At 45.5% G+C, this 26365-nt stretch overlaps 1 protein-coding gene across 3 annotated transcripts in view; it reads left to right on the top strand.

The window, feature by feature from the left end:
• CACNA1E (calcium voltage-gated channel subunit alpha1 E) overlaps positions 1–26365 on the top strand; it is a 335424-nt gene that overhangs the window by 300195 nt on the left and 8864 nt on the right. For 2 of the 3 annotated variants that reach the window (XM_023203510.2, XM_023203511.2), the window contains 9 exons: positions 4443–4570; positions 9778–9874; positions 12034–12139; positions 13001–13108; positions 13658–13758; positions 14053–14159; positions 18861–18972; positions 23270–23450; positions 25068–25258. In XM_023203510.2, the coding sequence (XP_023059278.2) occupies positions 4443–4570; positions 9778–9874; positions 12034–12139; positions 13001–13108; positions 13658–13758; positions 14053–14159; positions 18861–18972; positions 23270–23450; positions 25068–25258 (1131 nt within the window). Of the gene's footprint in view, positions 1–4442; positions 4571–9777; positions 9875–12033; positions 12140–13000; positions 13109–13657; positions 13759–14052; positions 14160–18860; positions 18973–22066; positions 22196–23269; positions 23451–25067; positions 25259–26365 lie in introns of all 3 variants that reach the window. The other variant, XM_023203509.2, reaches the window with a different exon arrangement.

Raw genomic sequence — 26365 nt, forward strand, 5'->3', positions numbered from 1 at the left:
GAACTCTCGGAGATTAGCGTGCCTGTCAGACTCCTCTATGGGTGACTTTCAATGATTAAGAAAAGTCTTTGTTACTTCTAGGGAAATATTTTTGTGAAAAGAGAAGGTGAGCATATTTCAGTGCACTGAGCTTCATATCAAATCTATGAACACTCAGAGTAAATCCTTTGTCATAGCTCAGGTATTTTATCTTATAAATAGGTCTATGGATATCTTCGCTTTGGGAGATGTTTGAACTGCTTGAGAAAAGGTACCTGAAAATGCAAGGTTATAGCATTGAGGAGAGTAGAATGATGATAATGGAATAAATGTGGTTCTCTCTTGACTTGTAATGTTATTACATTTGATAGTTGACCAGCTGATAGATGATAAAGAATATGATTGCTTGATTGCTTTGGGTGTTAGTAAATATTGAGTAGTATATGTGGAGCACACCCACCTATAAAGTGGTAAGAAACCCTAGGTGCCTCTTAAATCTCTTTTGGGGAAAGCATGACTCAGCACACCCACTTCCAGAAACTTCTACCCTGCGTATCAGACAAGCAGTGATAAATAGAATAATAAAAGGGTCAGTTTAGTGTTTCTGGTCACTCTGAAAATTCTCAGCTCAACTTCACTGCTAATGCCACTGGCTGTACAAAAACCTAACACTAAAACAGTGACAGCACTGAAAAGTGGTCAATTTCATGACCATGCATCAAAAAGTGAATTAATTGTCTTCTGTCCAGGCATTGCTACCTTGCAAGTGATCCCAAGGGGACTGAAATTTCCCACATGTCCAGCTCTCCAGTGAGGGGGGTGGGCTACAGAAAGACCATTAAGTGTTGCCTGTAGGTCAGTGTGGCAGGGAGTGAGCTAACGGGAGATGTGGGCAGCCCACGCAGTAGTCTTGGCTTTGTTCCTCTGCTAGCCTTGGCCCTTTAATAGCCCTTCTATAGCATCTATAAAATGGGAGAAAAAAGACTTAATAATAGCGTTTTATACACAATGAACTGATCCATGTATTTTAATATACTTCCTTCTTATGTATGTGAAAGGTTTTTCAATAAAAAGAAAAGAATACACAACAGTATCTTATTTACAAATATAGAAGTATAATGTATAAAGAAAAAAACCCCTGAAATTTAGAAGAATTCTATTGATGGGAGTTTTCCATTTATCACATCTTCAGTATATTTTTATTGAGTGGCCATTGTGAGGTTCACTCTCAGCAAGGCCCATCCCTCAGTCACCAGTAGTCAAGGGGTGAAACTGGCTCTCAGCTTCCAGGAATCAGTGCTCACTGCTAGGGTGAAATGGAGCAGATAGAAGCACATGTGGACTTCTTACTTTTATCTCACATGGTTTAAGTGTTTCATAATAAATATTTGAAAGAAACCAAATATAAAACTGGAAATTAATTAGAGACCATAAAGGTACTTTTGGAATTTTGAGACAGAGGGGGCTGCATAATTCACATTACTGTTATTTTTAATGAGGCTATATTCGGTATGAGATGATCTGCTTTCAGAGCTATATGAGACTGCCTTTGTGACCTTGGACAAGTCACACAGCTTCTCAACTCAAACCAGCCACTCTACAGAGATTTACTGATGCCCCCACGATGTGCCCCAGGCCTTATGCTGGAAACTAAGAATACAAATGTGAATCCAAAGCAATTCTGTCCTTGAGGGGTGATGGTAATTAAACCTGCCTCAAAAAGAGTTGGAGCAAGTGTAAAAACAAGTAATAGGTGTGACTGTACACGTTACACTCATAATGACTGTACAAATGAAAAGCGGTAACAATGCTAATAGTTTTTGTTGACATTAATACTAGATACCCTGAAAAGAGTACAAAAGAAATGTCTGAATACATGGAAAACCCTTTATAACCCAGGCAATGGTTGAACAAATTCACTGTGGCTCCAACCTTAGAGGCAGAAAGACAGGCCTGTGTTGGGATTAGGTTCACCTGCATGAGACAGAAATCTCCAGATAACAGCAGCTTCACCAGGAGGGATGCTGATTTCCCTTCCATATCAGTGAAGTCTGGAGGGAGGCAGGCAGTCTGGTTATGGTGGCTCCACAGGGGTGTTGGGGCCCCAGACCTACTCCTGCTTTCTGCTCCATCACCTCTGTGGTATGTCCCTCATCCTCAAGGAAGAGGAGACACTTAGACCTCCAGCCATCCATCTCTACTCTACTCTAGGCAGCAGGAGAAAGGAAAAGAAGAGTCGAGTCTGGCTGTTAGGTGTGACCAGCAGTCTGTGTATTGTAGAGAGACTCCAACCACGTCCTTCCTCCACACTGTCTCCTTATCCTGTACACCCTGTGTGCATATCTGGCACCACTGTGCACCTGGCCACCTTGACCTGGGGGTCCACAACAGACTCCAGTTCTCCTACCAGTTGTTATCTATCAGGCAGGACCCTGTCACTTACAAGAGACAGAAAGCCCAGCTAAATCCAGCTTCAGTAAAGTGGGATTATACAGGCTCCTGTAAATGAGGAGTCCTGGGGCAGAGCAGGCTTGATATGGGGCTCAGATGATATCACCAGGTCCAGTTTCTCTCTGTTTACAGATCTTGCCTCCACCTTGCTCCATCCTTGTGAGTGCAAATATCAACATCCCAAGATGGCTGTAGTGGCAGCTCTAGACCTCACATTTTCACACATTTAAGAGCAACAGGAAGAACTATTTTGCCCTGAAGGTTCAATACCATTTTATTGGTTCTGATGGGATCACCAACCACAGTGCCCAGGGAAATGGGATTTAATGCCTAGTTGAGGGCTGGGTCACCGGAGGGTGTCCCATTGAATCTCACTAACTGGGAACAGCCAAGAACCTGGGCCAGAAATACAGTGAATGGGTGAGCAGGGCAGCCAGGAAACAAGGAAACTGCTGTTGACCATCAAGTCCTGTGTATTCCACCTTTGTTAACTCTCTGCTCTGGTCCTTGCTGTCGTCCTGTCCCTGGTAGATTCAGGAGTACTGCAACATCCTCCCTTGGTTTCCCACCCACCCTACATGCTGCTACCAAGAGTTCTTTCTGAATGCAAATGTCCCTTTATCTCTCTCCTCTCTAAAACCCTTTAGTAGATCCTGTTGCTTACAGAACAGTCTAGATCAGTGGTTGGCAAACTACAGCAAACTACAGCCCTTGGGACAAACCAGGTTTACCACCTGTTTTTGTGTGGCCAGTGAAATAATGGCTTCTACATTCTTAAATGGTTGAGGAAAGAAAACAAAAGATGAATGATGTTTCATGACATAGAATTACATGGAATTCAAATTTCAGTGTCCATAAGCAAAGCTTTACCAGAACACAGCCATGTTCATTTGTATACAGATGATCTATCTGGTGCTACAACAGAAAAACTGAATAGTTACAGCAGAGACCGCACAGCCTACAGAGCCTAAAATATTTGCCATCTGACCAGTTCACTGATCCTGGTCTACACTCTTTAGCTCAGTGTATGAGATGCTTCTGTGATCTGGCACTTGGATCCAGCTGCTCTGCCCTCCTTGCAGATCCCTGGCTATTCCCTGTCCCTGCATACCTCTGTGCTGGCTCCTTCGCTAAAACACCCTCCTCCATGCCCATGTCTATCTGGTGAATGGTACTCAAGCATCAACTCTCTTATACATTTTTTCATCAGCCAGGAGAAGTTGCCTTCACACTCCTTTTTGTCCCCACCGGAACCTGCATATGCTTCTTTCATGGCTTGTAAACTTTGTCACATTTGTATGTTTCCATTACATCACAGTCTCTACTCAGTACCAAGTAAGTCTTGAAGAGCATTCAAGTAACCACATCTAGTGAAGCCCTGCTGTGCTGTAAGCCCTGTGCTAGGCATGGGAATATACCTCTGGACAAGAACTTTGTTATCTCACATCTCTGGCACCTGAATCTCTGTTTGGAACATAGTAGGTGCACAGTAAAGGTTGGCTAAACAAATACGTGGAAGAGTAGGGACATACAAACTGCTTAAGAGCCAAGAACAGCTTAAAGTCATCACAACAGTAGACCATGCCATCAGCTCTAAAATATCCTACCAGTTGTTCTTTGGGCTGTTTTTATGGAGCAAGAATGAAGGGGGAGGCTAGGGAGGAAAGGTTGGCATCTGGCCTTGACTTCCTCTAGCCCTCAAGAACGTTATGGCTGCTGGTGTTCCCTCTGCTGCCACAGTAACAAATAAATGGAACAGATAATAAAAGTGACTGTAGGGTACTCTACAAATATGAAGTGGCATAGAAATGTAAAGTAAGAATGCTCATACAATGAAAGTGTGGTACAAATAATGAAAACGTGTTGCATTCAGCAAGATCAGTGGTGCTTGAGCTAGGAACTTCAGCCCTACAAACTTTTGAATTCTTTTCTTTGCCCTGAAGCCTGTTTTCCTGCTTCCTGAGCTCTGCTTTAGGTTTCCCCTAACCCCTGTCCTTCCCTTTGCCCTTCAGATGCTCAACCTGTTCGTGGCCGTCATCATGGACAACTTTGAGTACCTGACTCGGGACTCCTCCATCCTGGGGCCTCACCACTTGGACGAGTTTGTCCGCGTCTGGGCAGAATATGACCGAGCAGCATGGTGCGTAGGCCCCTCAGCTGTCCCAGCAGGGCCCAGAGCAAAGGTCTCTGGAGTTCCCAGGGAAGAGGTCGGAATTGGAGCCACCCAAATGCCTGCCTGTTGCAGAAGGAAAGGAGATTCCTCTTGATTGTGGCCCATGGAAGAGGCTCTGGTATCAAGCCAGTCACCAAAGACTTCTGAATCCTCCTTTCCCCTCTCTTTCCTTCTGTGACAGGGTTTTCCCTTTCTGGGCTGGTCTTATCACCCAGGTCTCACCTCAGATTATTTGGGTTCAATCCCAAGAGAAGTTTCCCATAATCTTTTTCTGCCAATGGTTTAGTGGACTCCTTTGAGTTACGAGGGTGTTTGACAAAGGTTTTTGGCCAGCTGGACATCTGGCCACCATGATCAGTGCCTATGAGCATTTTCTCTTTCTCACTCCTCTCAGCAGATACAGTTGGATATAACTCTGAAATTATTCTTTTTAAAAAACCAAACAAGTTGTTCTTCCAACTGTTCCCTTAAACGTTAGTGGGTTTTTATTACATGGACTAAATTAAATGGTAGGAATTGGTGAAGATAACCTCTTAACTGTCTCTCTTGCTGTTGAGTAGTTCTGAAGTGATAGCATGCCTTCTAGGCTCTAGAGCAGGGATTGGCAAACTACATCCCACGGGCAAAATTCAGTCCATTGTCTGTTTTTGCAAATAAAGTTTTATTGGAAGACAGCTCAACCATCCGTTTATGTATTGTCTCTGGCTGCTTACATACTACAAGGAAGAGATGAGTGATTGTGACAGAGATGGTATGGTCCTCAAATTTGAAAGTATTTACTATAGAAATATTAGGTTGGAACAAAAGTAATTGCAAGCCATTTTTGCATCAACCTATAGTTTACTGTCAAAAAATTTACTGCCAAAAACATTTGCTAATCCCTGCTTTAGAGTATAAAGGCAGAAAATACTGCCTTTTTTTTTTTTTTTTTTTTTTTTTTTTTGGCCCTCATGGCTGAGGACAAGGTGAGAGTTCTGTGAATGCTCACTCCAAAGGAACTGTCCTGTTCCAGGTCATTTTAGCTTTTGGGTCTTAACTCACCAATCGTCTATCCATTCTGGTCCCCCTCTGAAAAATACTACAAGAAATGTTATCCTTCACAGGCATGGACCAAGTTGCTTCCACCTGGAACCCCCTTCATGATCAGAGACTTTTCCCAAAAATCTATCCTCTGGTGAGGCTGCTGAACTTGGGTCACTGTTTTAGCGACTGGAAGGGTGAATCAGAATTCTTTCCTTTATTAATTATTAATGACTTAGGGTACAGAGTTATCTAAATCCATTCCTATTACAATGGCTGAGCAACAGCTTTTTCTTTCTCGTCTTACTTTCTAGTAAATAGATCATAGAAAGCAATGGGCAGTGTGTTAGAGGAGAAGGCAGCCAGGCCTGCGTGTCTTCAGCTCCATGGCCTTGGACAAGTCACATAACCACTCTGGGCTTCTTTATCTGTAAAATGGCGATCGTGATACCTACCTAACTTGCAAAGTGGTTGTGAGGATGATATTAAATCATGTGTGTAACTGTTATTATAATCAACAATAACCACACGGGAATGCTACTTGGAATGTCTAGAAAATCGGCCTCTGTAAGCATGGATATCTATGGGATTGGGAGCCTAAGAAGGGACCTCTTCACTCACCCAAGAGGAGAAACCAACTGTGAGCCAAACAGTCCATTGTTCATCTGGGCTCACTCAGGTATCCTTGGCTTCCAGAAACCCCAGCTTCTTGTGGTTTCACTTATCTTGGGATCCAAATGCCATGTGTATAAAGCATGCTTCTCCCTACTCTTTCCAGTTGCTGGGAAGAAATGATTCCATGAGGATGAAACATGAGACTCAGAAATGTGGACTGGGAAAGAGCAGAAAGACAAAGAATTTCTTCTGTGTGCTTTGAAATTCACAGTGTCACTCATTCTAGTTAGAGTTTGGTTGGCTTTCTTTATAAGGTGGGTGAGGAAGACTAACAAAAGTAACGTGAGCCAATGTCTTCAAAAGGAGGACTGATACCAGTTGCAAAAAATGTCAGTCTATAGCCACTTCCAACCCACCTACTTCCCAGTCTCACTAAGGCAAAATGAAAGGACAGCTGGCTAAATTACCTCAAGAGTTGGGAGACTTGGAGGTACTGATGAGCTGCTATCCGGAAGAAGAGGAGGAATCAACCCTCAAATTTCAAAAAGCCTAGGAAGAGTAAAGCTGGGCTGAAGCGGCAGTCTCCATATGGCTGCCAGCAAGGACTGAATGCACAGAGGTGGAGACGGCTGTGTTTATAATTCCAGCGGAAACCCTGGTCTGTACCAGGGTGTATACAGACCTGCAAATGCCTGGGTGTTGCTTCTTTTTCTGGACCCCGACAGAGAAGATGCTGTAGCCACTGAAAATTAATCAGTCAATAATTCTATCCCTTCCATAGGAAGCTAGTACTCTCTAGTGGGCTCCTGGGGAAAAGGTTGGTAAGATAGCTAGAATTCTGGCTGACTCCAGCCAAGCTGCTGTTGGCTGAGTGGCAGGAAGAGGGCTTGGGGGGTGGGGGGGAGTGTTCGTGGCTTCCTCCCTGGCTGCTCTCTGAACACAGACCTCAGCAGGCTCCTACCGAGTAGAGAAGACTTGCCCAAGCTGAACGCAGAAAAATCTGTCACAAAGAGAAGCAAAGCCCTTTGTGATTTCCCTCATGCCAGCTGTGCTCCTTGCTAATTAGCCTAATGGGAAATTTGTCTCTTCCAGACTGCAGAAAGCCGCTGACTTTCCACTGCCCCTGACAAGCGGGTCTGAGTAACTGACTGTAATCAGTGTCTGTGAAAAGCAAACAGTTCGCAGTCCACTTCAAGGCAGCCTGGCACCTGCTCTGGACAGCAGTCTGAGTCATTTGTGAATTAGCAGGCTTTGTTCCTAGAAGCCTAGCTAGAGCCAGGGCTGTGTCTGCATCTGGCCAGGTATGGGCCAGATAGGTATCATGGGGTGCTCTTGGTCATTAGGCAGTTCCCTTTGGCATTGAATGGGCACTGATTTCCTTAGAAAATTGCAGCAGTACAGTTTGGCAAGGTAATGGTTATCTGGTGCTTACTGTTTTCAGTCTCTCCTGGTCTGGCTTTGCCAGGCCCAAGGAAGGAAGCTGCTCTGACCTCTTTCAGCCATCCTCTTCATGGCTAAGCTGTCATTTATTTCCCACCCTTCTCTGAGTGTCCTATTAACCCACCTGTGCTTCCTTTACAGCGGCAGGATCCCGTATAAGGATATGTACAAATTAGTGCGGGTGATCTCGCCTCCTCTGGGCCTGGGAGAGAACTGCCCCTACAGGGTGGCTTGCAAGGTTTGCCTCCCAGTCCCCAGCCATGACCTGCCGTGGGATGCAACATCTAACCCCTCCTCTCTGTCCTCTGCTCCACCACCACTGTGCCACATGAGGGAACCTTCATGTTGCTTTCCTTTGAGTTTAAAGAGGTCCAAACCCTTCCAGAACCAGCAGCTGTTATATAAGCAGAAGGGCATACTTTGGGGAAAAGGCAGAAGAGTTAAGAACTTCATATGAAGACCAATGTGATCACTCTCTTCTTCACATGCACACACATGTATGTGTATGTACATGTATACACACCACACACACACACAGGTCCACCTTAGTCTGTATAATCAGAGGGACCTCTCCTTTCTCTATAGAATGCAGAAATGTTTTTAACCCAGCAAAAGAATTCTGGCTTATTTTCACTGGAGACAGAGAAGCCTTGTTTTAGCAAAATAGCGTCATCATCCCATATGTAATGTATCCAGTATGATCCCAGTGATCCCACCCTCCTAGCTCCTGGATGGTCTGGTCAGAATGACTATGAAAGCTATAGGACAGAAGGGGTGAGAAACAAAGAGGGCAAGAGGTGAGAGTAGGTAAAAGAGGCATGGATTTGGTGCTGTGTGGAAGAAGGTAGTAATAGCTCAGAGAGTCTGGGAAGATCACAGTGAATGAAGCACTCCTGAGCAGAGTCCATGCCTTAGGTTCCTGCCATGGGTTGCTGTGAGGGATCTGAGGGGCTGTCATAATTTCCAAGTCACTTCTTTGTCAGACCAAGGATACTGTTCAGGGGTGAGTAGAACCTCCCTGCTCAACTCTGCCATACCCGGGGAACTCTCTATATCCCAATGGCTCTACTAAGCCCCTATGTAAGGCCAAGCCTGTTAGGTAAGGAACCCTCTCCTGGTGCAAGTGGAGGGAAGCATGGGCTCCCTGGGGGCATAGCATTGCCCAGGCAGCTGGAAGATGACCTAGGCTCAGGAAGGATGCCAGCCTGGACAATTGGGATACAGCTGGCCTGGGATGGTGACACAGTGATTCCGTACTCAGGAGGCTGGACAGCTGCCTCTGCTGAGACTCTTTAAACTCCACCCTGGTGAAACCCGCAGCCGCATGTGGGAGAGCTGGGGAGGGTAGCATGGCATGCAAGATGCTCTTCCTCCTCCTGTTTTTGTTTCTTCTGTCCCCAGCATGCCATCGACCTGGCACATGCTGGGGAATAAAGAGCAGTCTTGTCCACAGAGCCAGGTGGAAGCAACGGGGCCAACTCTTTGACAGCAAGCACAGCCCACCACCTTCAGTGCAAGACGCCGCCTCCTGCTGCACACACACCACAGAGGGGGGATACACGACGTTCTGCCTGTGGGTTCAGTGGAGAATAGCCTGACTTTCAGGCCAGCGCCCCAGCCGGGGTCAGAAACTCCAACCCATGGCTGGAGCACCGTCTATCCGGTTTATACCGCTCACACACAGCCCTGGGAATTGAAAATAAGCTGTGCTGTACTGGGGAGGGATGAAGTGAACAGGGAAGTCAGGGGGATGCTAATCGAGGAGAAAATGAGTCCCTGTGACTGTTCCCGTGGAGAGTCATAGGGACCGAAGGTTGCCACCAGTGTTCCTGGGTCTGTGTGGGGCATGATATAAACCGCACCAGGATGGAGTCATGTCTACGATTTGCCTTGATTAACAGGTTTCCTATTCTTTTCCCGTTTGTCCATTTTGTTTTTTCTTCTCCTGTTTTCTGTATTTTGTTCGTTTTTGCTCTCTGGGAATGCCTGTTCTCCTCTCCTACCTGTCTGCATCCTTCTCCCCACTTCCTTCTCCTTTCCCTGCCACCTCCCTGCCCCGCTAACCCTCCCCACCCCAACTCACCACCCTCCATGAGCAGTGGCCGCATCCATTACACTGAGATGTATGAAATGCTGACTCTCATGTCACCTCCGCTAGGCCTCGGCAAGAGATGTCCCTCCAAAGTGGCATATAAGGTAGACCACCCCTTCTTTGTTCTGGGCTAGAGACCAACAGGAAATGGGATCTAGTTGTGGGGAGGCCAGAACATGGGGAGGAAGCCAGGCTGGGGAGGCGGAGGAGGGAACTAAGGAGGAAAGGCACGATGAGACTGAAGAGTCAGGAAGGTTCCCAGGACGAAGTCATGAGATAATACAAGGAATGGTTTTTAATACTGTTCAACATGTTTTTTTATGTGATACTTTGTGTTTCTACAAGTGTGTGGCTTCTTGTGAGTGAGTTACCTGACAAGCAGTGTTAAGTGATGTGTTTCCTTTTAGAGGAGGCAGAGTGGTGGCCTATGGGATGGCATATATGGGCAAGAAGGAAGCCTACAGCAAAACAGCTATCAGTGCTCGTATGCAAAGAAATATCTTCAATCAGATAAATTAAGGAGATCATGCAGAAATTCCTTTATACATGGAATTGTTAGGAGAAAATTACTTTAAACAAGAAATTTTTAGGAGAGAGGAAAACTCATAACAAATGTTTTCACCCGTGACAGGAAGAATGGCATAGGTTCCTTCTAGGTCTAAGAGGAAAAGAGGAACCTGTCTTCCATCCTGTGATAGACTAAGGAATGCAGCTCTATCCCACTAACCCAGCTACCCAATTCTCTTGGAAATACTCAAAATGAAGGGAAATCATGGGCACAAGTTGTATTCGGCATTGAATCTGACTTACTGGCATAACGCAGTTGTGGGGCCTGGCCCCGGAGTTATGGGTGGATTCCCCCATGGCTTGCTGCTTAGAGACTATTGTACACTGGGAGTCATTTGCCCTTGGGGTGCTCATAGCTTTCGGACATGAGTTGTTTTGCCACCCATTAGTAATAGTTACTGTCGGTTCCCCTTTGCTATTTAGACTGACCCAGAACTCTGGAGCTCTTTCATTTACCTAGGAACACATCATAGTAATGTTTCCACTCCTCTAGATGTTTAAAGAAGTGGGAGAGAGATGGAACTCAAATCCAAACAAGAAACTGTCTTTCCACTCTAAGACACCATGTGGCATCAGCTTTAGGCAGGATGCTGCAATGGAACGTTAGAGACCCTTCTTTGGGAAGAGGTACTTCCCTCTCTGCCAGGCTGGTGGTTCTGCCAGAGGACATTCTCCTGCTGCTACCTCAAGTTGTATGGCCCCAGAGAGCATCTCACTGGAACATGGCCATTAGGGACCCTCATTCCCCCCAGTACATGGCTCCTCGTGCACAGCTTAGGGGCTGGCATCCTTTTTGCTCACGATGGCCACATCCAAAAGTACCAGGTGGTAGAATGTGGCCTTGAATTTGTACTGCTGGGATGAAGCTTGGTGGGAGAAGGGGACTGGGGGTTGGAGGAAAAGTAAAAGAACTCCAAAAGCAAGATACTCTCTGGAAAGTGGATTTGGCCATTTCAGTGTGATCCCTTTCTTTGGGTGAGGGGAACAAGGCCTGCCCACTCTGCTCCTGCCTGGGCCACCCTTCTCTCATTCTGTCTTCTCCGCTCTCCCCATCCTCCTACCCCAGAGCCTGTTTGCACTCTCCCCCTCGTTCACCCTGCTCCACCTCATCCTTTAGACAAGTTGGACTTATGCATGTTCAATCATGTGCTGGCAAATTTCATCTATTAAAGACTCAAAAAGGGGGCACCAGGATACATCTTTCAAGTTAGATAAGCAAAGCCAAATCTCATTTCTCACTGTATTTCCATGTGAGTTTCAGGGGGTATTCATGGGACAAGTGGAAATATGGAGCAGCCCTGAACAGGGAATGGAGCCACCTCCCAGAGCTGACTCCTTTCCTTGAGACACTTGTTTTAGAAATCACTTCCCATCCCTATCAAAGACATTCTTAGGACTCCATCGGGGGAGCCCTACAGAATGATTAGGGAAGCTCCTTCCCTTTGGAATTTGGCATCATTCTCTCAGTGGAGAAAAAACAAACTCAAAAAAAAAAAAAGAAAAAAGAAAAGCAGCAAATAAGCCTTAAATGAGAAGCAGGGAGAGAAGGACTGGGGCAGGGGATGGGGATCCTTGCCCTTCTTTTTTGTCTGTGCATTTGACCTCTGCCCTTTTCTTCCTTTCTCACTAAGGTGTCTTTCAATTTTTTTTTTTTTTTTTTTTTTTGCCTGCTGTTTCTTTTTTCTCTTTCTCACAGAGGTTGGTCCTGATGAACATGCCAGTAGCTGAGGACATGACGGTCCACTTCACCTCCACACTTATGGCTTTGATCCGGACAGCTCTGGACATTAAAATTGCCAAAGGTAAGCTTAGGAAGGGAGGTGGCAAGGAGGAATTCTGGAACAACTCATGCAGGTGGCATAGGATGGAGATATTTGAACTGTCATCTGTCCAGCTAAGGACACAACAATGCAGTCATCTGAACATCAAGTATCTGAATCAACTAATATTTACCATTTCCTTCTGGTACAATGAATGGTTTGATCATCTCCAGGGCTTCTTTCAGCTTTAAAAGTAATGATCTTCAATGTCTGGCTCACAATAGGTATTCTAGAAATATTTATTGACCAAAGGTTAATTTTGTCCTTTTTTTCCATATATGTTTATTTTTCTGAAGTCTTGAGAGGCTTCTGTGGCAGAAGGTGCTGTCATAGAGGCCACGGTAGTGTTTTATTCCTCTTGATTTCTAATCAATGGTTTAGGCACAGGTTTACTACTACTTCCAGGTGGACCTTTAGCCTTTCTGCTCTTGTGCAATCTAAATCCTTTTTAAAATCAGATCACTCAGACTATGGAGTTAGGGTTGCTGGAAGGATTGCTGTATGGATAAGAAGGCAGAGGAACGTACTTGCGGCTATTTTTATTTTCTCCTCTGATACACTGAGCACCCGGGAGGCTTTTAGAATGAATGAGGAAGTTGCTCTTAGTCTGAGGGTCTCGGATCTCTTGGCAGGATATCCCTGAGTCACTGAAAACAGGAGCCAAAATGTGTTCTGCTTCTTCAGCAGAAAGTCCTGGTATTGCAAGATCCACTGTCACTAGGTGCCAAGATTTCTTCTTAAAATATGAGGTGCCCTGCTGATTCAGCTCCTACCTCCACCTTCTCCCTCAGTCCTGGTTATTTCCGGGTCTATTCTATTTATTAGTAATTTATCTTATTCTAGGTGGTGCAGACAGGCAGCAGCTAGACTCAGAGCTACAAAAGGAGACCCTAGCCATCTGGCCTCACCTATCCCAGAAGATGCTGGATCTGCTTGTGCCCATGCCCAAAGGTTTGGGTCTTCTCCTGGGTATCCTTGTCACTGTGGGCCCAGCAAATGAAGGCTACGTCTTTTGGGGGAACCCAGAGTGATCAAAGAGATAAGGGAAATTTGCCCTTTTATCCTTAAGTCCCTTTTGTCCTTATTAATTGAAAACATGTTCTTTAAGATAGGTCACTGTGGTTGTGGATGAGACTTCCTGGGTGTATAGCTCCTTCCTTTCACATAATACTCCTCAGCAAACCCTCATGGGAGAAAGGATGTTGTCACTTAGCTATAGAGATTTAGAATGGTAGGCGTGATGCTTACTCATGTACTGCTTATCCTCAGTATCATCACCATCACTAGGTGGGCATGCAAGCCCCCTGAGGACAGATCAGGGGACCTATGCACACTGCATCCTCAGATCCTGGGACCATGGGGACCCTCAATATATGCTGGATGAATGGGTGACTGACAGCGCAGACCTGTTCCAGAGAGTGGGTAACAAAGCTTAGAGGTTCCTCACTCTATCCCATCATCTTCTCCCTCTTCACCATCATACCACATTTGTGTTTTTAGCCTCTGACCTGACTGTGGGCAAAATCTATGCAGCAATGATGATCATGGACTACTATAAGCAGAGTAAGGTGAAGAAGCAGAGGCAGCAGCTGGAGGAACAGGTGAAGGTCAATGCCAGCATGCTAAGTGGGTGGGCCACGAGGAGTTGCGGGAGGGGATAGGCCTGTGCATCCCTGGGGCATAGTGCCCTGCAAGGACTTAGAAGCAGCAGTAATGGGTGCAGGGCCCAAGAACTTTGTAGTGACGTGGAATTAGAAACCCAGTGGATCAAAGGTTAAAATGGTCAAACAAGGGATAAGTTATGTGCCTGTATTATCCATGTAAATTGTATTTTCCCCATAGCAAACTCCGTAGTCATTGGAATTGTTTTCTTCTCCTTCCCTCTTTTTACCCAGAAAAATGCCCCCATGTTCCAACGCATGGAGCCCTCATCTCTGCCTCAGGAGATCATTGCTAATGCCAAAGCCCTGCCTTACCTCCAGCAGGACCCCGTTTCAGGCCTGTGAGTAGCACCAAAACATCCCTGGCATGGCTGCTTGCAATCTGTCACCCATGCTGTTGTGCAGACCCCAAAACTCACTGCTCGGAAGGGCCCAAGAATGAATACTCTGAGCTTGAGTGATCCTTTTTCTGAGGTTGAATATCTTAAAATGATTTTCAGCAGGAGTAAGAGAAAAGCAGACTAAGCATACTTAGCACTGTGGTCAGCGTCAGAGACGGCGATCACCGTGAATGAACAATAGAAGAAGGGAGTTTCACTTGTCTTTTAATATACTTGGGTCTTAGTTGTAGTTCTGTTGCGAAGAATAATCATCTCCTCTCTAATTCTTGGCTCTCGCTTCCCTGTGGATCTAGTGTCCTGCTGGAAGATAGAGCCACCCTCACGGGTGCCATGCTGGCTGAGTGTAAGAGGACCACTAGTAACTGCTTTCCCTGAGGTTGACACTTCTAGCGACACTATTTGCAGGATCTCACTTGATTCCACTCTAGCAGCCTACTATACCCTGGAGGTATATATTAATATCACCACTTTACACATGAAGAAACTGGAGACTAACTGAGGTTAACTACGTTGCCTAAAGTCATGGCTAGTAAATGTGGAACTGGAATTTAAGTTCCTTATTTCTGACCCCAGAGTGTTTTCCCTATACCATGTTTTCTTTAATAAACAAAAGGGACCTTATTCAGAAAGGGACCTTACTTTTTCTGTAATAGGAGTGAAAATAAAACACAAATGAAGGAATTTTCCCATCCTTCTGAGTGATAAGCCTTAGCCCCAGTTAATCTACTATAGCATATGTATCTCATAACATTGTATTTCTGTCATCAGCATTTAGTGTGTACCCAAAGAACACAAGTCTTTCTTTTCTACTCAATGTAAATGAGCTTTTGTGATTGGATTTAACAAAGTCCCAGTTCTTACAAAACCAGGAATCACCAAATCGCATTTTTTTTTTTTTTTTTTTTTTTTTTTTGAGATGGAGTCTCGCTCTGTCGCCCAGGCTGGAGTGCAGTGGCGCAATCTCGACTCACTGCAAGCTCTGCCTCCCGGGTTCACGCCATTCTCCTGCCTCAGCCTCCCGAGTAGCTGGGACTACAGGCGCCCGCCACCACGCCCGGCTAATTATTTGTATTTTTAGTAGAGACGGGGTTTCACAGTGTTCGCCAGGATGGTCTCGATCTCCTGACCTCATGAGCCGCCCGCCTCGGCCTCCCAGAGTGCTGGGACTACAGGCATGAGCCACTGCGCCTGGCCCAAATCGCATATCTTAATTACTAAGAAGAAGAGAGTGATACCCAGGACTTGGGAATGAGACCTCTGTCGGAGTCATTTGGAATTGCTCAGATCATTTCTTTCTTTCTGCCTGTGGTGCTGGAGGTCTGTTTTTGAAAAGCACTGCTTTCAGATATGGAAGTCCAACACCTTTGGAAGAGAAGACAAGACGAAGAGTCATATTGGTTTATATATATATATATAATTTGATATATATACTATATATGTGTGTATATATGTGTGTATGTATATATATATATATAATTTGATGTGATGAAATGCAGGGTGTGAATTCTCCTGTCCACAGAAAACGAGTCAGTGTTTATCTTCTGCTTGTGTAGGAGGGAGGGAGGGAAGGAAGTACGATCGGAACAGTGGGACCTCTCCACTGGAAGGGTTTATGCTATTTTTTTGTTTGTTTTTTGTTTTACCAGTCCTTGGCTTAGAAATGGGGGACACACCCCCTAAATTGCAATCTCTGTTTTATCTACATTTTGCTATACAAATTAACCCCCCACCATAGGATCACTCTGGCTTTTCTCCCATATATTTATTGATCCATTTACTCATTGATTTTTACCAATATTTTTTAAGAGCCAATATGGCCCCAGAGCTGGCTTAGGCACTGGGGCCATGGCAGAGAACAGGTCCCCATGGAGACAAATCTGGAAGAAGAAATTACAAGAACAATACAGGCAAACAATGCTGAAGGGTGGGCTGTTGTGATGTCATGGAAACAGCTCACCCAGTTTGAGGGTTTAGAGAGGCCTTCCTGAGGAAGTAACATTTGAGTGAGACTTGAAGACAAGCTCTTCAAGAGTGGTAAGAGAAAGTATGGTAAGTTTAAGGAACCTAAAATCTGTCATGATGGTTGGAGCATGGAGAGCTCAGAGGATGTGTTAAGTTACGGATTTGGAGAGATACACAGGGGCTAGTATTTTGGGGGCATTATAAGCAGAACAAAGAAGTTGGATTTTGTCTTAGGATAATGGGGTTTTATGCATCACAATGATGTGATCAGATGTGTGCTCTTTAAAATTCAGTCTAGACTAAAGGGATTGGAGGGAAGCAATTCTAGAGGCAGGAACACCATTTCGTAGGTTATTACAGTTGTGTAAATTATCAGTGAGAGTAGCTTGGACTAGCAAGATGGAGACAGATGGTCAGATGTGAGATATTTGGTAGATAGACTGGATAGGATTTGGTGATTGATTTGCTACTTGGACTAAAGGGGAAGGAGGAAGCGGAGGATTCTGGGGGAAGCCTTTGGTAGGTGCATGTTGGTATATTTCCTGACATGGGGACACTGGTGGACCAGCAGGCTGGTTCCTCAGAACCATCTGTGTTTCTAGAGCCATGCATCATTGTTCAGTAGAGGTTGATCTAGGGGTACAGTGGTAGACATAACAGATAGGGTTACTCCCTCAAATATGATGGCAAACCAGACATTAAACAGAGAGATACTGGAAAGAAGAAAAGTTGCATTTTCAGTGATTTAATTACGGAAAGAGTTTACAGGGCAGTGGGGAGTTGGAGTGAAGTGTTCTGCACTCTTGGAGTGGCCTCTACTAAAATCTCGAGGCAGAAACAAGCCTAGCCTATCCAATGAACTAAAAGAGGCTGGCGTTTGTCTTGAATTCAGGGAGCAAAGGGGACAGTGGTACAAGAGGAGGTTAGTGAGGTAGGGACCAGATCGCGAGGGAGGCTGTGTTCAGAATTCTGGATTCTGTGCCCCAGCTTGACAAGGTTTTCAAAGTAGGAGATCACTCTGGGTTCCGGTTATTCAACTCTGTTGAGTGATTCCAAGGGTCCTCTCCCTCTCTTGAGGATTCTATAATTATTTACTCTCTGTAGGACAAAAAGGAACCCATTTCTTTCGTTCTGAGACATGATCTCACTCTGTTGCCCAGGCTGGACTACAGTGGCACAACCAGCTCACTGCAGCCTTGACTTCCTGGGCTCAAGTGAACCTCCTGCCTTAGCCTCCTGTGCAGCTGGGACCACCCCAGGCATGTGTTATCACTGCTGGCTAATTTTTTTGTAGAGACCGATCTCGCTTTGTTGCCCAGGTTGGTCTCGGACTCCTGAGCTGAAGCTATCTTCCTGGTTCGGCCTTCCAAAGTGCTAAGAGTACAGGTGTGAGCCACAGTGCAAAGCCGAGAACTCATTCTTTTACTGGCTGTGCTCAATCTTATTCCCAGTAGTTCTCAGGAGATGCCACCGTGAGGAAGATGACTGACATTAGGCAGGTCATTTAAATATCGTGAAAACTCAGCAAAAGCTCTCAGTGGAAGCAAGCGGACAGATTAGGTGACTCTGCTCTTCAGATCTTCCTCTGTAATCTAAAATTCATACCTATGGATTGTTTTTAAGTAATTGGCAATCCTTGCTCATGCCTTGAGTTTTTCATTGGATGCAGTCATTAGCAGTAGACTTAAAAGAAATGGTATCCCATCTCTCCCTCCTAGCTCCGCCACCAAGAGAGCTGCTACCCAGCCACTTACCCCAGTCCTTCCTCCCATACTCTGGAAGCTCACTCTGCGTTCTTGAGCAGGTGAGATGGTAGCTATTACCATACTGGTGGCAGTCAGCCAATAATTTGGCAACAGGCACCACATTCTCCAGAAAGCTCGGCTGCTTCTTTCTCTCCTAACCAGCCCAGTGGATCCCCCATCAGGTTAAGAGTGTCTGGAAGTACTAGACAGTGGTTTAATAACAAGCCTACTGTGCCAGTTCTCCATTCTTTTCCCTTGGAGGCCTCTAAACAACTGGGCAGACTTTGTCTCTGTCCTCTTTTCTCACCACCATTTAAACCTCTTCCTACATTGCCATCAACCAAGAGGTTTTCATCTCATCACCACATCTGAAATCCTTCTCAGCTCACGAACCAACAGACTTAATGTATGATACACGGTAGTCCTTCAATAAATGGCAGTGGAATTGGACTGAATTGTTTTGTTCAGCCAGGGATGTTGGCAAAACATTCCACATTCTTACTGTGAGTAGGGAAAATTTTTAAAAAGACCATGGCTGCTTAATACTGAAACAAACAAACTGTTCGCTGTGTAAACTAGGGTGTTTCTCCGCCAAATGGGGAAACTGAGCAGAAACAGGTTTACAATCTAGCATTGGTTTTCCATATGGCTGAGCGTGACAAATGATGTCATTTGTCATAGATATGCTAGTCCCCAGAAAAATGAATGGTTCCAAAGGCAGGATGCAGGTTGAAAACACCAGCCTCTGTCTTTTCCAGTGCTTTTTTTTTTTTTTTTTTTTTTTTTTAAATTTCAGGACTAGCAACATGTAAGTTACTAGGTTTACAAAAGCCAGTCAAGGCTAAAGGGTGTTGCCCTACTGGAGTGGGAACTGCTAGTGGCAGCCGTGACATGACTGTCCCTCATTACTTCTGGATTTGACATTGCTTTTCAGGAGTGGCCGGAGTGCATACCCTTCGATGAGTCCACTCTCTCCCCAGGAGATATTCCAGTTGGCTTGTATGGACCCCGCCGATGATGGACAGTTCCAGGAACAGCAGTCTCTGGTGAATGCATGAGTTATATGACCTCAAAAATATTTCCGTGGTTTCCTGATCCCTCTTACTAATTTTAATACATAGTCATGGTTCGTCAGGAAAATCCATTCTGGTAGTTTAGCCAATTGCCCTGGAGGTGTCCTGCCTTAGCCCTTTTCTAGCCCAGTCTCTCCTGTGCTCTGACAATGTTCCCTCTTTAGGTTTTATAGTCCCAGAGGTCCCTTCCCTGCAGCAGGAACTTAAATTGCTTTAGGCCAAGCCCTCTTAGTTTATAGCCCTGAGTATCAAGTGTAAGACCAAAAGTCACATACAAAATCTTGCCTTTGATGGGGAGCTTGAAGATGCATTACCAGAGAATGAGTGATACCAACCCTGCCTCTTAGTGTACCTAGGTACAGCTTGTGGGACACACGAATGCCCCATGCCATTCCTTAGTGATGCCCACCTCCTCTAGAACCTAGCAGCAGCATGTACCACAGTGACGAGCTCCCTGTCAGGAGGCACAGAAGACTGTCCTACCTCTGCTCTGTGTGGGTTCAGTCACATTGTCCCTTTTGGTCACAATTCAAAGACATTGTAACAGGCCACTAAAGTCACTTCCCTGACCCCAAAATGAGTTTATTAGCATAAATGGTAAAACTCCTGGCGGGGCGCAATGGCTCACACCTATAATCCCAGCACTTTGGGAGGCCGAGGCTGGTGGATGACGAGGTCAGGAGATTGAGACCATCCTGGCTAACACAGTGAAACCCCATCTCTACTAAAAATACAAAAAAATTAGCCGGGCGTGGTGGTGGGCGCCTGTAGTCCCACCTACTCGGAAGGCTGAGGCAGGAGAATGGCGTGAACCTGGGAGGTGGAGCTTGCAGTGAGCCGAGATCGCGCCACTGCACTCTAGCCTGTGCAACAGAGTGAGACTCCGTCTCAAAAAAAAAAAAAAAAAAAAAAAAAAAAAACAAATTCCTGAGAGACCTATTGAGTCAAGTGAAAGCTTCAAGAAGAGAGGAGAGATTGAAGTTTTGGCTTAGCTAATACAAAGCTAAAATATGGTTCCTAAACATTGACTTTACCATTATTCCTGGTTTAGGAGCCATGAGCTCAAGGTCCCCCACCACAACCTCAACTTAGAATTGAAGCCCAAGCAGTCATTGGACTGAAAAGAAAAAAAGACAAAACCCAACCATTGCAAAAGTCTGTACAGACAGCTTGTACTGAGTTCCATATCATTTAAATTCTGATTCAGCTGTGGCTCTTCTCTCCCCTTCATTTCTCTCCTGATCCCTCCCTGCTGCTACTGTGTACCTCAGAGCCACTCTGAATGAATGACGTGTGATGGAATGGGCACCCCCTCAGAGGGCGAAAAACACTCAGCGGCTCAAACAAATGTATTAGTCTATCTCCTGCGAGTGCTGAGACAGAATCGTGCATGGTTGTGTGGGGGAAGACAGTTTGTCCAGACACCCCCAGGGCTGAGTGATTGACTGCCTGAGGGTGTTCTTGATGAGGCGGGTAGGAACTCGTGGAGTCATTCTCTGCCCTCCCCTCTGAGGAACTCAGCACCAAGACCTGTGGAATAATTGGTACAGAGAGTTTGATTCTTAAAAAGGCCTCGCAGCATTTTGTCTGCCTGGGGATGTGTCTGGTGGGAAAAAAATTGCAATAATGTGTCCTTTTTTTCACAGGGAGACTTTATGACATCATTTCTGCGGGTTCCCCAGGGCTGAGCCATAGTGCCAGGACTTTTTGGATATGTGTTCATCTCATTGTCAGTACTGGTGTCTGTAATTCAATTCAGGTGTCAGCCTGTGCTACACACTCACCACTGTGTACTTCTGCCCATCCCTCGGGGCCGCTGCTCCATGTCCCGAGGCGTGGCCATGATTGTGTGTGTGCATACGGAGTGTGCGTCTCACACCACCTCTGATACCTGTAGACTGCAGTGTTGTTATCACGTCTGTTTGGAGTCAGAACTGTGTGCTGTATAAAGCATGTGCTACAAACACTGTAACTCCCTCAAGAGCACCATAGCACATGTCTTGGGAAAGTACCCCTCCCATACACACCGGAAACCACTCAGCCAAATGGCCACAGACGCTGAGGTGGAGGTCCCAGACATTTTCTTTTGGGCAATGCCCTCCATGTTTTTAGGATGTCATTTCCTAAATATAAAATAGCTTTTTCTGGTACTATCTCCATCTGCCCAAGATGTTCTTAGATCTTTTTGTTGGGTAGCCCACGTAAACATATCCCATACAGCTCTTTATGCAATGATACTAGCTATCTGTATAGAGCATGCACGACTGCCAAGCTAACATTCTTTAACCAGGAAACTAACAAAAATGACAGAACCTTAGAGATCTGCAGTCCAACCTAATAACATTCTAGGCTGGCACAGCCCAAAACAATAGCTCTTAGCCATGTGTGGCTAGTCCAAATAAAATATAAACTAATTTTTATATTGATTACATGTTGACATGCTAATATTTGGATATATTCAATGTTATTAAATTTCTTTTCACCTTTTACAACATGGTTACTTGGACATTTAAAATTCTGCAAGTGGCTTGCATCATCCTTCCATGGGACTGTGTTACTCAGGGCATCCCTGACAGCCACCCACCACATCTTTGGATGGTTTCAATGAGAAGAAAACTCTTAAAGTCATGTGCCTTAAGGCTTGAGAAGACATATTTGACATCAGAAATTGTTGACTTCCCTTAGAATACTGGTTTCCATTTAATTGATAAGAGTCTTCTTCAGATTAAAAGAAAAATCCGATGCTACCACTTCTTGAAAGCGAACTTCACATATCTGAAAAGTATTATACCCCACAGTATTTGTTGCAGAAAACAGTAAAATCTGAATCATTGCTTAGTGATGAAAAATAGGTGACCTTCAGCACTCAATCCCAGCTAGAGCTTCCTGTCTGGAACATATAGCACATAGGTGCACAAAAACACACACATACACACACAACTGAGACCTTAAAGCTGCAAGTCTCTCTTTTGAAAGTCGTTCTTGAGGAGGCTGAATTGTCCACTGGACGTGAGAAGCAATGAGATGAAACCAAGTCCCACAAGCTTGGCTGTGTGTTTATTTCCAGGAGCCAGAGGTTAGTGAATTAAAAAGCGTGCAGCCCTCTAACCATGGCATCTACCTTCCTTCGGACACCCAGGAGCATGCGGGATCTGGGAGGGCATCCTCTATGCCACGTCTGACTGTGGATCCCCAGGTAAAAAGCAACCACCTACCTTAGTGCAGTGGCATCCGGGCTGTATTAGCTGGGTTATGGAATAATATCTGATATTTGCAGGTGAGCCCTTGACTTGCCCGCACCCCTTCCCTATAAATAAAACCTGGCTCTGGCTCATGGGCCTTCTCTAATAGAGCCTGCTCCTCCAGTGTTTTCAGTGACCCCCTAACCACAACAGCCCAGCCAACAAAATTGCATACCTCACTCTGGACGGGCTATACATCCTCAAGATTCAACCAGCCACGCCAGAAATATTTTCCAGGATTTTCTCTGTGTACTTTTCCATCCTTTTTTTTGTTTCCTGACTCCTCCAGCACATATGCAGTTACTTACACACACAGGTCTGTGTCAGGACTGTCTGTCCTAACCAGTGCAGGCCACGCCTCATTTCTTTGTCTGTTTTCCTGGCTGCTTTCTCCTGTCTGTCTGTCTTACATCAGGTTTTGACAGAGACAAGAAGTTTTTGTGGATTTGTTTTAATATGTGTGGCAAATCAAAACGCCAGAATTTAAAATGGGGCTAGGTGGGATTGATGGCAGCAGAGGGAGAGTGATACATGCTTAGCACTTGTTAAATTGCAAGCTCTCCTGGGCTGTAGTGCAGAAGGGCAGGTACTTCTCTGGCAAGGGCATTAAAAAAAAACAAAAGCAAAGCTATGTTTCTTTCATGGGGTAGCCTCTTAGACAATTGCCGTCACATGTTTCAAAGCAGCACGGTATTTGCTGCAGCCCGGCTGCACCCATGGTAGAGGGCTCTGTGGGAGCTTGCACAGTGCCTGCCTGCCTGCCTGCATTCTGCTTGGCTTTGTACACTCAACTACAGGAAGAGAAGATCCTGGACCATTTCCAGTGACTATGTTAACATAACGTAAGGATACTTTCTTCAACAGTTTCCACCAGCTAAGGTATGAGCAAGAGAGATTCAAAGGAAGTTACCATTTGCAGGGATTACAATTTGCCTTCCTCAACGTCTCAGTCTTGCCGCTTCTGTCCTTTTAGATCTTTTCAATCATTAATCTATACCTTGTGTTTCTCTGGGGGCTTGTATTTCCAGGTGGTGACAGACACTAGCTCCATGAGACGTTCATTTTCCACCATTCGGGATAAGCGTTCAAATTCCTCGTGGTTGGAGGAATTCTCCATGGAACGAAGCAGTGAAAATACCTACAAGTCCCGTCGCCGGAGTTACCACTCCTCCTTGCGGCTGTCAGCCCACCGCCTGAACTCTGATTCAGGTGAGGTCTTCATTGTCCAGCTCTTTCATCAGGCAGTGGGCTTCTGCCCTGATGGACTTACTCTCAGAGCACTGTAGATAACCAGAAAATAATGTAGAGAGAAGGGTTGAAGAAAGTGAAGGATGCTCCTTACCAAAGGGAATTCCTGTATGTGACTTAACATCCTGAAACAGGCCAAAGCCCTCCTCTGTGTTCACCAGAAAGGCTGTTGCAATCCCTTCCTTCTGGAGCAGGGCTATACAAATCATTAGAACTGAGGGAGCTTTTCAAATAGTCTTCTGCAAAACCACTGGGGCGTTTTTGGGAATGTTTTAGAGACTCACTGTGAGGACTAAACTTTAACTACCAATTCCACTTCAACCCAAACAGTGCTACCTGGAATTATTTCCTGTGTTTTCTTTTTCTTTTGTTTTGAGACAGAGTCTCGCTCTGTTGCCCAGGCTGGAGTGCAGTGGTACAATCTTGGCTCACTGCAAGCTCTGCCTCCCAGGTTCACACCATTCTCCTGCCTCAGCCTCCCAAGTAGCAGGGACTACAGGCACCCGCCACCACACACCGTGAATTTTTTTGCATTTTGAGTAGAGATAGGGTTTCACTGTGTTAGCCAGGATGATCTCAATCTCCTGACCTCGTGATCCACCTGCCTCGGCCTCCCAAAGTGTTGGGATTACAGGCGTGAGCCACCGCGCCCAGCCTGAATTTCTTTTGAGCTTTTCGCAAAATAAAATAAAATAAAATAAATTTAGTCTGGCTCAACCATTTTATTTTATTGGATAAAGAAATGAAAGTTGAAAAAGCAGTGACTTGTCCCATGTCATAGGGCCATTAAGTGGCAGAACTGGGACTAGCACTGGGATCCTTTCATTTCAATCCTGGACTTCACACCATGGCATTACGTTAGGTGTGTTATTTAGTTCACAGAAATTTCTTAATTCCCTTCTGCTGGTACCACCTTTCCCTCAAAAAGTTACACAGCCATATTTATGATACAGAGAGTTCCTGGCCCATATTGTTAACCAATATCCTATATTGTGTGTAGCGTAAATAGAAACAGAATAGACTGCATTGTTTGACATATGTGTCTCTACTGGCACCTTGCAAACTTACCTGCTTACAAAATAGGTAATTTGTTAGCCTCCCTTTCTCCCCTGCTTCCCTTTCAGATCATCTTTTGACATACCTGGAGAAGCCAGGATTCTTTTAGGGGCCTATCTTTGTTCAGGCTGCTACAAGAAATTACCACAGACTGGGTGGATTAAACAACATGTATTTGTCACGGTTCTGGAGGCTGGTAAATCCAAGACCAATGTGCCAGCAGATCTCTGTCTGCTTTCTGTTCTCACATGATGGAGAGAAGAGAGAGTGGAAGCAAGCACTCTCAGGTCTCTTCTTATCAGAGCACTAATCTCATAATGGAGGCCCCACCCTCATGCCTCCTAACACCATACCATCAGGAACAAGTTAGGCCTCAACATTTGAATTTGGGTGGGGACAGAAACGTGGTCCATCTGAGGGCCCAACCCCAGGCTGTGATGGGATACTTGGAGAGAAGTCCCTTCATCATCAGTGGTCAGAGTGGGCAGAGTTATAACCAAGTGCTTTTGTCACCTCTCACAGGCCACAAGTCCGACAGTCACCGCTCAGGGGGCAGGGAGCGAGGACGATCAAAAGAGCGAAAGCACCTTCTCTCTCCTGATGTCTCCCGCTGCAATTCAGAAGAGCGAGGGACCCAGGCTGACTGGGAGTCCCCAGAGCGCCGTCAATCCAGGTCACCCAGTGAGGGCAGGTCACAGACGCCCAACAGACAGGTGAGCACAGAGAGGAAGCTAGTCTACAGCAGAAGGACAGGGGAGGGTGGGCTGTATAATTACATGCAAGTTGTGGGTATTTAGCAAACACATTCAAGTACCCACAAAGACTGGAGTTTCACAGGAAGCTTTACCTATAGTGTGTAGAGGTTAGCTGCTCAATGCTTGTGTACTCAGAGATTATGTGAATTCACAGAAAACCAGATTTCCCCCAAGGAAGATGGTGTCTAGAGGTCATTCCATTCCAGCCTTCGGAATCCAGAGATATAAATAGGTTGACAGATGTCTCAGCCAGATTTTGGAGGAGAGGATGGTCCTTTAGCCAGAAAGGTTCCTTTGACCATCTTGTGATCCCCAGTATTTGTGAGAATGGTGATTCATCTCTCAGCCCAGGATTCACAAGTCAGAGCAGTTTACCCTCATTTACCTAGCTTCCAGCCGTCCCAACAGGACCATGCCTTTTGCTGAACCTCCAGCCTGGTGCATAAAGAATAACTATCAGAGCTGTATGAGAACATTCATCGACTCTGTGTTGTTACTCCTCACGGGAGCCCTATCTCTAGTCATGGCACTTTGACCCATAATAGGAGACCCCCTCAACAGAAATGATCAGTGGAGAAAAGGAGGGGCTGCTAATGCAGACCTTTGGAGACACAGCAGCTGAGAGGTTTCCCTTCTAGAACAACAGTTTTCAAATTTTAGCGCAGAACAGCATTAACCCATGAAGTTTACTAGCACTGCACATTCCTGGGGCCTGAAGGATTCTAGTGAGACCCAGAAATCTGCCTTTGAAAAGACCCCTGCATAGGATTCTGAGCGGGAGGTTTGTAGGTCACACATACCTTAAGAAATGCTCTCCTGGAGGTTTACTTCCCAAAACCTGGGCTCAGTTTCCCTTGGGAATAGGTGAGGGCAAGTATGGCCTGAGCCAACAACTGCATGTATCAGGTCCAGAAGTTGAGTTCAGCAAACCACTGAAGACATGGGCGGGAATAAGGGTTTCCCAGACAGAGCAACTCCAGCGTTTGTTCACTTTCCACAGAGTTGTCTTTCTCAAGTTTCAAGTCTCTCTTTTAGTGTGCCCCTTGTTACCTATGTAGAGCTTCC

The sequence above is a fragment of the Piliocolobus tephrosceles genome, chromosome 1, assembly GCF_002776525.5.
Source record: "Piliocolobus tephrosceles isolate RC106 chromosome 1, ASM277652v3, whole genome shotgun sequence".
NCBI lineage: Eukaryota > Metazoa > Chordata > Mammalia > Primates > Cercopithecidae > Piliocolobus > Piliocolobus tephrosceles.